We start from the raw sequence: 12,726 nt of genomic DNA, 5'->3' as shown, positions 1-12,726 counted from the left end.
TTTAATTACCTTTCATGTGGATTAGCGGCTTCCTAACCTAATTGGTGCGGTCCTTTAATATTTTCTGTGTTAAACCGACGCAAATATTTCGATTAAAGAAGACACGTGTGACATACACGGTAGTTGATTAAAGAAGACACGTGTAACATACACGGTAGTTGATTATAGAAGACACGTGTGATATACACAGTAGCAGGTAATTGTTCTCTCGCTTGATTAATAAACTTATCTCCCTGGTGCGGTGTAATTTTGATTTAATCAAATATGATAATGATTTTGATTGATAATGATTTTGTAATAAGAATTTGAACCGCGGTATCCTTTGAACATATAGATCTAAATGCAATGAATTGGATTAGACGCAATATTATGAAAATAAAATTAATATCGGATTTTTTTTAATGTCATAATAATTTAAACAAAATGTATTTTTATGATACAAGTGGGGAAGGAATGTCGAAGTATAAAAAATAGCAAAACATAAAAAAATCTTTCCCTTTATAGATTATTTGCAAATTTATTATAGGCTTTAATGTTTTGAATATACTTAGGCATAATTAAATAAATTGAACTCCTTTTTTCCTTCCCTTACAACAATCAATAACCAAGATATATATACATTACGCACGTCCTTTAAGGGAACATATGTCATATAAATTATTTGCCGATTTATTATAGTCTGTATTTTCTTTTTAATAAACTTATGCCAACTTTAGGCTAAAAATGCTAATTCAATAAAATAAAATCTTATTCCTTCCCTTACAATAATCAATAACCAAGATATATATACATTATGCACATCTTTTACGGATCATATATCATATATAATATTTGCCGATTTATTATAGTCTGTAATTTTTTTAATATACTTATGCCTACTTCATGCTACAAATGCATAATTCAATAAAATAAAACTTTTTCCTTCCCTTACAACCAAGATATATATACATTACGTACATCTTTTAAGGATCATATATCATTTTTGCCGATCGATTTATTATAGTCTGTATTTTTTCTAATACATTTATGCCTACTTCATGCTACAAATGCATAATTCAATAAAATAAAAAAAAAAAACTTTTTCCTTCCATTACAACAATCAATAACCAATATATATATATACATTACGCACACCTTTTACGGATCTTATATTATATATATTATTTGACGATTTATCATTGTTGTTATAATTTTTTAAACATACTTATGCCTATTTCAGGCTACAAATGCATAATTGAATAAAATAAAATATTTTTTCTTCCCTTAAAACAATCAATAACCAATATATATATACATTACGCCCATTTCCCCCATACTTTATATAGCATTACACCTCATTACGCCTCATTTTGCATCATTACTTCCATAAATATACATTACTGTGTTAAGGCACACCGCTTCGTCGGTGTAATTCGGGGTTTATTGAAAAGAATTGAACCAGTCAAGAAAGGAGAAATTGCTATAATATATGTTATTAAATTCGTGTAAATTTCTTTGAAACCGATTTTCATCAAATATATGATAATGATGTAGTAAAGGCTGAATTATTGATTGAAATAAGCAGTTAAGTTTTATAGGAAGATTAATAATTATGTTTTTATTGCAAAACATGTACCGATGTATAATTGCTGATCCCTGTGTTATTGTTTTTTTTTCGAATGCTTCTCATTGCAGAGTTGGTGCAGCCGTTCGGCGCATGCGCGGAATTATTATCAAATGGAACGCACGGCAAAAATACTCATTTTTTTGCATGTCCGCATGCATTTAGTGTATAATGTGCATAATATATTGACTAAAGGTTAGGGTTAGAATCACCATGGTTACAAAATATATACATTTAAGGTATTTTTGTTCAAATTTAGTTAATCCGGTATATACCGGAGTCTGTAATATATCACGGGCGCACCAACTCTGTATTTAGTCACAGCCTTTTTTTTCTTCCAGAAATGGAAGTATCTCCGGAGTTTGGAGCCGAAAAAAGACCTATCAAAATGCCGCTACCGTTATACGAAGGTCAAGGCATTGACCATAAAAGGCAAAGATATCCTAATTGCATAGTGTGGACACCGATACCATGTTTGACGTAAGATTATATATCACTGTTGGAGCAGGGAAAACAGACACTTCACCCCGATGACATTTCACCCCATGACAATTCACCCCTGTTTTGGATGACATTTCACCCCGATGTCACTTCATCCCAAAATTTCATTTTTTTGGAAGTGACATTTCACCCCATTTTCAGATTTTGATATATAATGTTACTTTTTGCCATGTTGAAAAATTAGGAGATAATTATGCAACTTAGAAATGACTTAAAAGAAATGAAATTCAATTGATTAAAGAAGTGCAATTAACAATTAATGTGTCACTTGAAAATGACATAAAAGAATTCAAATTCAATTGATTAAAGAAGTGCTAGGCAACCAATTAGTGATTCTAAATTGAGTAAAACATAATCATGATTGACCACTTACTGATCAATCAATTAAAGATTATCAGTTTTTCGGGGATAATCCGATTATTTCCATGGTGCTTTTGAAGTCTTTTGAAGAATTTCTGATCAAAGGAAAACATGAAAGAAACAGTGAGTAATTAATATTATCCTAATAGTGTAGCTTTTTATTGTAAATATTCTTAGATAAAATATTTTTTTTAAAATCAAACAATAATTCTATACCAAAAATTGATTGCAATTAAAAGTGAGAGAATTTAATTGGTTCTGATTATTATATATACTGTAGACTTATTTTCTTAGTTTCATATCTTCTTGAAACTTTGAATCTGAATTATTGTGATACGGAATATTTATAATAGTAAACATTGTGTATTTAACCTAAGTTGGAATATTTTCTGAATTTAATATCAAATTATTAATAAAAGTGCAATTGTGGACAATGTCTGACAATGATTGTGTTGTTTGTGATAGGGAGGTTACTGCAAAATGTGAAGCTGTAACATGTGACGTGTGTGACAGGTGGCGCCATAGACTTTGTGGCACAGGTATGTTATATTAGCTTTGTTATGAATTTTTTTTTATAACGGTAGTCATTTCTTTATGAGAACTCCTTTGGGATATTTAATTTAAATTATTTTTTTTAAATGAAACATATCAACCAAATTATAGTGAGCCAATAGTTATAACCTTGATAACATATATTTGATAAGGTAAGAATAGCAGGGTGATGTTTTGATTTAAATTTTAATGCCTTTTTTATTTTTTATTTTTGGTCTTTGATATATTAATATATATAGATTTTAATGAAGATATGTTTGATTGATCTTGATCATTTCCACTTATTTTAGATGTTAGAAGTTGGAATATATGCTAAAACAATAAAATAATTTTAGGAGATAGTCCGGTAACTTATTTGACTGATAATGTTAGTATGTTAAGTGTGAATTCTTATGAAATTCCTGTGAAATTCCTGTAAATTCCTGTTTATTTCCCATGTGTCACTGATTGGCAACAGTTACTGACACTTGATACAGAGTCTTTATTCTCCAGAAAGAACAGAACAGAACAGAACAGAACAGAAGTTTATTCAGTAATTTGTACATACAGTACCTCATTACATGATATACATTGACATATAAGATATGATCATGTGGCAAAGTTGTTGAAAATTTAAACTTTAAATGGAGAACGGATCGTAACAAGCCGTAACGGGCAGGTCTTTTTACCCCAAGACACCCCAGAACCCCAAAACACAGCAACCACCATGACACCCAGCATCAAAATAATCACTTGTTTGATACTGTAATTAGGTAACTATATAACAATGATAACTCAAGGGGAACAACCCAAAACTACTTAACTGTAAATAAAGATGTAGCAGTTGTTTCCCTTTCAATTGTTGCGACAAACCCAAAAATGTAAACTGGGACGTCCCGGGGCAAAAAGACCCGCGAATCGTAACGGTCTTAAAATAAAGATGATGATGTTGCGAAGGAACACAAAAAACGTTACAATAACAACATCAGTGGTTACTATTCAATATTGATATAGTTACATAAACTATCTGGAAGAATGAACTATGTATAATTCACTATGACAAAAAATAACTAGTTGTTAGTCCTGCTGGTATTAATGTTTCCATGCAGTTATAATTGTCAATGCTTTTATGCAATGTGGGATGAGCACAGATAATAATTTCGTATACAAAATATATGAAACAATCATAACAACACTACAAATAGAGCTGCTTTTAAGAAAAGGGAATGCCTCCCCAACTGCCTAATCATCTAAATTGCAATTAACCTTTATATACATATCACTCACAACAATTAACGGCCCAAACCCGCTTGGCTCATATCGAACTTGTCAGAGGTCTTACAGTCAAACACATTTTGTACAAATTGGCGAAGATCATGTCGGAAATGTTCAACTTGAGTGCGGACAACACAAAAGAGCTGATTTTTCGGTAATTCAAGGCCGTAACTCCAACTTGGCCCTTATGTCAAACACATTTGTTCAAGTTTGGGTGAAATCGGATAAAATGTTTGGCTTAAATTGCGACAATAGCAACAAGGCCGACTTTCGGTAATCAATGCCGTTACTCCGAAGTAACTCCAATATGCCTGGACCGTTTTAGCTAATTTCGAACTGCCGAGTCTTATGGTCAACATATTTTTTTCAAGTTTAGTGAAGATCGATTGAGAAATGCTTGACTTAAAGTGCGGACAATCTTTGTGACAGACAACACACACACTCAGACCGGATTAATCAATATGTTCCCACACCACGTGTGGTGGAGAATAATGAACATGTTCCTTATTATCTAAGTAACTAGTATTCCTTTATCGCTTGCCAATCTGATATATCTACATAACCCTAACTGAACAGATTTTTTAGTACACTGCAATAGTTCGACAAATTTATGCATATTTGGTCTTTCATAGTAGTACCTTTGTATACATTTGCTACGATATTCATTATAAAATACATTTCAAGATAAAATGAAACTCGTCCTCAATATTGTGGACATTACAGAGTTGACAAGTTCTTTGATTTCTCTCCAATCTATCTCTACATATCTTCCAGTTTCTATGCGCAAACTATGTGCAATACCCTAATACGGTTAAATATTGCCTAGTTTTTTTTTACAAACAATTTTTCTAGATAACTTTCCATACCAAATACAGGTTATATACATAACAAAGTATTTAATACATTGTTGTTTGCAATATCAGAAAACCACTTTTGCTTAAAACAATCTATAGCCCTTCTTTAAATGTTAGTAAAAACTTTTGACTGATAAGCAAGTGGGTTATTCCATATATCTGAAAAACATTTCTCAAGCAACATTTTACTTTGGAAACCCAATTTTTAACACCTTTTTTACATTCATTTAAAGCTTGTATACACTACATTTAGTAAAATATTGTTTGTATGCAATATTTAAACCAGTACTTGATTATTTGAACATATCTATTTATGTATAAAGGTATCTTCCCAATTCGCCATAAACTGCCGCATTACTGGTACTTAAGTTAACACCCAAAGTAGATTTACAATTTTAGTGGATCCTTTCTGAATCCTTACTTTTGGTAAATCCCCAACAGGACAAGCATAATTTAAAATAGACCCACAAATGAGTCAAACAATTGCAATACAACATGTGGTGATAATTCGTACTTATTATATGATTGACAAAACTATTCATAGCCTTTAAGGCTTTCCCACAGACGTACTGGTTATTAAGTACAAAAGAACCTGTATAGTTAAAAACAACACCTAAATAATTGAAGTCATCAACAACTTCAATTTGTTCATTATTATAAAACCAAGTTTCTGGGGATAGATATTACCCTTTGCGAAAAACACTATTTGTCTTTGTAGTATTGACTTCAAGTCCCCATAATTGACAGTATTCATATAAACTATTAAGACTAGTTGCAATCTTCTTGGAATGGCCCAGTATTACCATGTCATCCGCAAATAATAGTAAAATACACAAATTTCATATAAAGATATCCGAATTTATATCGTTCTGTAAATACAGTTCCAAATCTTCTAAAAATAAGCAACAGAGCTGGAGAGTTTTTTGACCTTGACGTAAGCCCACTGATATTTAAAAAAATCAGATAAACTATTACAATGTCTTACACAAGATTTGACAACATGGTACATGGCTTTAAAAATCCTCAGCATTTTGCCATCAATGCCTAATTTGAAAAGTTTATACCACAGACCATTACTTTAAACTGAATCAAATGCCTTTTTCAAGTCAATAAATGCACAAGGTAACCTTAATTTTTGTGACAAACAGGGTTCAACTATACTATGTAAGACAAAAGTCGCATCTACTGTACTACAGCCTTTGCGGAAACCAAACTGGGCATCTGACAAAATATTGTACCTATCAAACCATCTCTCCACTCTATGCGTCAATATTAAATAATTTACCAAAATTACTTAGTAGGGTTTGCCCCTGTAATTGTCTGGAGCTCTGACATTTCCTTTTTTGTATATCGGTACAATATAACATATGACCATGATTCGGGAAATGTCCCAATCTAGAACTATTTTAACATATCTGTTAAATGGCCAACTAATATGTCAATAGAAACAATAAAATATTCGTTCAGTAAATTATCACTAGGACATAATGCCTTATTTCTGTTTAGGCGTTTTACAGCATCTCTTACTCAACAGAGGTATAGGAATGTTTAACTCATCAAAAATAGTCATTTACATTACAATCATCTTTAGAATTAAATCTTCTGCTTCAATTGACTACAGTTGTCCTTATATCATCAAACATTTTAGAAAATACTCATGAAATTCATTTACTTTTTTATCAGCCCAGACATGAAGTTTCTTTTGAAATGTTTCCAAAAGTCCTTAGGTTTACTTTTCTTTAGTTCGGCCAACTCCTTAGATTTTTGGATTTTGTGTGCTCGTTTCTTAAATTTAATAATACATTTGTATTCCTTTTTGCATTACATAAACTATTTCTATCTTCCCTGTGATTTATTTTGATTAAAAACAACAGTGCCTGTTTGTATTTGCTTTTAGCGTTGTACAGTCGCATCAAACCAGGATTATTGAAAAATTGATTTCGTTAGAATTATTACAACGTTTAAAAAGTGGATCTGCTACTTCACAAATAACTTTTGAAATTCAAAATCAAATTGTCTACATCCACAGGTCATGTACAACAGTGTCATATACAATTCTTTTAAATGTTGATAAATTCCTATTAGGCCACGCCTAAATTCATCTTTTGATCTCAGACCATTTTATATTATACATATTGTCTACATCACTAGTCACATCACTATTTTGCATGTAACTTTACAATTTAATGTAAACAATATTGGTGCATGATCACTGAATTCGTAAATTGACGATTTCAACGAGTCAATTATATTGAAATACCGTTCATTCAATAATGAAATCTATTGTACTACTAACTGTCTATTGTAGTAAGTGAAAAACCATTATTATATTTCATGTGTAGCCGACCGTGCTAATCGCATTGAGGTAGTTTACATAAATCTAACAATTTAACTCCCCTTCCATTACAACACCTTATCAAAATGAGGCCGTAATAATGGTACATCTGGAAGATAATCAACTGAGTCTAAGTCAGAAATTGCCGTCACAAGCAACAAAAATCAGATCTGTGCCCACACAGCATTCCAGTCTCAGCCACCAGTACGTACCTAATTTCCAAATGAAAATGTCATTTGCAACAATTTCAAATAAATCTTCGTTAATTATGCTTGAAGGGGTGACTCATCACCCCACATGTTACACCCCCCTAAAAACATCATTTGAATCTCAAGAAGTGTTTATCAAATTTTAGCCAAATGATGGTATCAAAATGATTCCTTACAATGGTTATTCCAGATTTTATGGTATTTCGAATAAATAAACAACCCCTCCACTATTTCTTTTGGCCCTTCTATGTTTAAATTTCCTTAGAAATTGAAGCAAGTAAAATCATTCAACTCAATATTTGAATTGAGTCCGTCCAGATTCTAACATAAAAATGACATCATTTTTAGCAATCTATCCAAAAATTTCAGGTCACAAAGTTTTGTTGGGTCAATCCGTTGCAATTCCAAACACAAATTTTAGTCCATCTCCGAAAATCCTACAGATTATCTCTAATTGGTTTCCTTCGATGAACAGTGTATCGTACGAAATCAGGCTCTTTATTCTTTGAGGGCTTCCTTCAATTTTGGTATCAAACGACGCCGTTTTGCTACAACTTCCGGCGGGAATTGTTCATGAACAAAGTGTAATTTCTTATCTAGATTTTTGCGGTAACTCTTAACTAGCTCTTATCTTTGAAGTACGCAAACTTACACACAATTTTTCTGTTAATTAACTTGTTAGGATCATCGTTTTGATGGCCCATCCTATGTGCGCGCTCGATTTTAATACTTTTGACTATATCTTCGCCATTTGAATTTCTCTTTCAGGTGCACACGTATGAGGCTCTCAGTTGCGTCTGGTCTCTCGTCCTTTTGTTCAGTAACACCGCCAAAAATTAAGTTGTTCCTCATTGACTGTGACTGCATGTACAACATTCTTCCTTTAGTTTCGAATTTCGTGCAAAAGCTTATCAATCTCGTGCTCTTTCCAGCAGATCCTCTGAATGTTTTCGACTTTATCATCTAACTGTTAAATTTACTTCACTAGTTTCTCTACATTGTTACTAGTTCCACAGTTTCGATAATTCCGATTCAATGTTATCTAACTTTTTTCTCCAAATTTTCTAATGTTTCAATTTTGCATCCATACTTTCATCTGAGCCTCCATATTTCCAACTTAATGTCAATCTTTTTCAGATACGACAAATATCCTCAGAAATTGTCAGCTTACAAGTTTAGCACCATCTTTGTCCTGAATCGACGTACTTCCTCTAGCGTTAGTTGCCATATTACTATTGTCACTGTTATTCATCGAACACTGTATTTTCATACAGAATGAGTTGTAGAGTTAAAACCGCACTAAATTTACTGTGTCCGTGAATCTATATCCGAAACAGCCCCCGTCGGCCTCCCAATTTATGCACTTTACTCAAGGACGATTCTTCGTCGGTACTACTGCCTTTTTTCCGTTTATGATGCTTTTTAGTCATAATTCATAGTTTCCAATAAGACCGATACACATAGACTATCCAAATAACAAACTATACATACATTGTACATACATTTCATAGTTCCGCATACACAGTATGATATCCACCGATCTGTTAACTTGTCACAACTATTCACGTGATCACACCTTTTGGTGGTGTAAGGTCGAGGTGTTTGTTTACTTGTATTACTTGTATAGGTCACTCTGCTTCTTCTTACTATCTCTTTTTCCATAAAAATACTGTACAAAGTTTTCGAAGGTAATTTTTTAACCTTGACACCGGTCGCGAAAACCGATGACGCAGTGATTGATATGTCCAAAATATCCTTGTTTTACACTAGTTAGCACTATCTTTTCCATTTGTCAAGTCCTTTTTATATTGTCTTTCAACATCTACCACAAACAGGTTTCTAGCATCTTTTCTTAATAAGTATATCAATATTTTAACCCGCTGCAGAGAATAGCGCCAACGTGGTTTAGGTCTTACACCACTATATAGATAGACTGGGTAATTTTCAATTTCTTAGTTGAATTAAATCACATTAACAAGAAATACAAATATTTTCATATATTTTATAACATAAATAAGTTATCAAAATTATTACTTTCTAAAATAAGCACATTTAATAACATACTTTTCACATAAATTATATTTATAATCAAATATATATTTTATGATTAAGTTATGTATCAGTTACAATTATATTTTTGTGATGTTAGTTTTATTATTATTTGTTTTGAAAACTGGTAATAATAAAAAGTTAAAAATTAATGTATCATATATATTTTCTGTTCCATGAGAAAAACCTGTATTAATGATGTAATATAGATATTGAAAAATAAATAGTTTCTAATACTGGAAAATCACTGCCTGTCTTATGTCCATGCAGAAACTAGAAAGAAGAATATTTTAATAGAGTTATCTAAGGGAAATCAAATTCTATCATATTTTACAAATAAATTGTTGTCATGACAGCTGAAATTCCAAAGTACCCATGCATCATGTGTGATAATAAAAGACCTGTGATGAAACCAAAAATCAATATACAGTTCAGTTATTTTTTTCAGTAAAATCATTTCTAACTGTTCTTAAACATTCAAAGGTATGATGTTTAGTATTAATAAAGTACTGGTTTTCCAGGAAGTGGAATCTAGGGTGGTTTCAATAAGTTTGAAGCTTTCATCTCAATCCAGCTTAAAAATTAGTCTAATTGGTTATAAAATGTGAGCTAATTCTAACATTAAGTTTTACTACTTTGAAAAATTGGTGAAGTTGTGACTAAGATAGCTGACAAAACAGCTTCATTAACAAAATTATGGTGTATTTACACAACAAATATTCTTTATGGGAAAGTAAACACCTTTCAACATTTTGGCACTAACCACAGTGAAACAATCTTTACATTTTGCAATCTTTGTAATCCTCTGCACACTTTTGAGAATAATGGCCCCGTCTACTTAGATGAGTACCACTTTATTTTAATTTGTCCTTGTTACAGGAATTTACATAATAGATATATAAAGAAATACTTTTACGTAAGACCATCGATGTTCAAACTTATTCAGCTGTTGCAAACTACTACTAACAAATTGCAAAATATGTTAAAGAAAGTTTAAAAATTAGAAATACTATCATGTCTAGTAAACTATGATCTGTGATCATCCTCTATGTAAACTGTTTTTAATTATAATTTATCATACAGTTACAGTGATGTTATACCACCACCGACGCCTCCATCACCTGCTCTATCACTGCCGCCACCACCTACGCCTCCATCACCTACAGCTTTGCAGCTACCTCAGAACTGGACGTTCCCACCACCACCATCACCACTAGGTCCGTCACCACCATCACCATTGTCATCTGGGTTTGACATTTCCAGACACGGCTCTGCTGACACGACCATGTATGCTGAACAGTAAGTGAGTTTTGAATTATAATATTTGCATAGAATGTGATCTGACATACAATCACATTCACTTTCATCAGCACTGCTTTAATTACCAAATAAAAATGGAGTATCTAATCAATCTGTACAATGTGATACGGTGTACTTCGTATTGATAAACATTGCAAAAAATGAAACTAGAATATCAAATCAAGTGCTAGAATAATACAAATATGTGACTATGCCTGTAAGTTTTCTTAGTTGTGCTAATAAAATTTCCAGATCGCTTGACGAACGACCAATGTCTCAGACAATTCTGGAAGATGCCGGTGAGGTTACCTATGACGTCATCAAAGAAGGAACCATTCGTAAGAAACCGAAGCTAGTTACATCAGATGGACACTCCTACGTCATAAAGGTAAGGAAAAAACCGGATATCATAATTGGGAATATTTAATTAAAACTTCATAAACATATTCACCACTTTGTTGGCCCATCAAGTATACAGGATACTATAAATACAGTAGCTCAGAAAGACAATGTCTTCATACCAGGTCCAGCACCACACACACACCCCGGTGACCCACTAGTAGCCAAGAAGACCATTCTTGCACGAGATGTATGTATTTTTAGTTTATAATTTTTTTTATCAGAACTATGAGTTTTTCTGTACCTATTTTGATTGTTTGATTGTACTGGCATACAACATATTGCCATATAAGAAACCTAACAACGAATTTGTATTTCAGGCCAAGCAGGAGGCCGTGCGACATATAGAACTCAGACCGACCATGTTTGTTGATGAAGCCATGACGTCATTGTTTGGGTCCAAAGACAGCAGAATACCAAAAACAAAATCAGTCATCAGAAAAATGCACCGTGCCAGGGAGGGGGTTCTCCCAAAACAGCCAAAGAACTTGGATTTCGAGGTATGTTTTATATCAAAATAAAAACAGCATTTTTGTCATCTCTCAGTGCTTGCCTCAAAATAAAAGCTTTGTCAGTAAAAACTTTATGATTTTTATGATATTGAAGTGATATTCATTAAGTAACATGAAAACTCTATATCTTATTTTGTATTTCTAAAAGGAAAGGTTCTGATTTTTTTCACTGAATAGATATCATATCTCATAATTTTAGTTTGATGACGAGTTCCTCAAGGAGCCATTTCTGGTAGGAGATGTCCATGTGACCGGAGAACGCCACATGATGTTCGCCACCCAGACACAGCTGGACCTGTTGACCAAAGCACGGAAGTGGTACTTAGACGGTACATTCAAGGCAGTACATTCACCATTCGTTCAGCTGTGGTCTATCCATGCCTTCATCCGAGAGGGGGACAACATGAAGCAGGTGCCACTTATGTACGTGCTGATGTCAAGACGCCGAAAGCAGGACTATGTTGCTGTGAGTTATACATTGTTTAATATTTGGATGAGGATTTTTAATTATTCAATTTAATTTATTTCAATTATTTATATTATAATTCAGTATATGATTTGCAAAGAGATCAGTTTGATTCAAATGAAAATAATTTAAATAAATACACTTTTCTTATTTTTCTTCCTTAAAGTAATAAAACTGTACTAAATCAGTGTATATTAAATCAGAATATCATAATCAACATTGTAGAATGCTTTTAATTCCATAAATTTCAGATCCTGCAGAAGGTTCTTGACATTCTGGAAGAGGCTCCAGCAGTAGAGTGCTTCACCATGGACTTTGAGATAGGTGTGTAAA

General features: G+C 32.5%; 1 protein-coding gene across 1 annotated transcript in view; it reads left to right on the top strand.

Annotated features, from left to right (window-relative positions):
• Window positions 1-1,662: 1,662 nt before the first annotated feature.
• LOC123527521 (transmembrane protein 222-like) overlaps window positions 1,663-12,726 on the top strand; it is a 39,051-nt gene continuing 27,987 nt past the window's right edge. Inside the window, exon 1 of the mRNA XM_045307031.2 lies at window positions 1,663-2,083. Within this exon, the coding sequence (XP_045162966.2) occupies window positions 1,947-2,083 (137 nt within the window). The 5' untranslated portion in view covers window positions 1,663-1,946. The remainder of the gene's footprint in view (window positions 2,084-12,726) is intronic.

The sequence above is a fragment of the Mercenaria mercenaria genome, chromosome 14, assembly GCF_021730395.1.
Source record: "Mercenaria mercenaria strain notata chromosome 14, MADL_Memer_1, whole genome shotgun sequence".
In the NCBI taxonomy this organism is placed as follows: Eukaryota; Metazoa; Mollusca; class Bivalvia; order Venerida; family Veneridae; genus Mercenaria; species Mercenaria mercenaria.
The sequence above is the reverse complement of the archived record's forward strand: the minus strand, read 5'-3'. Positions and strand labels throughout refer to the sequence as shown.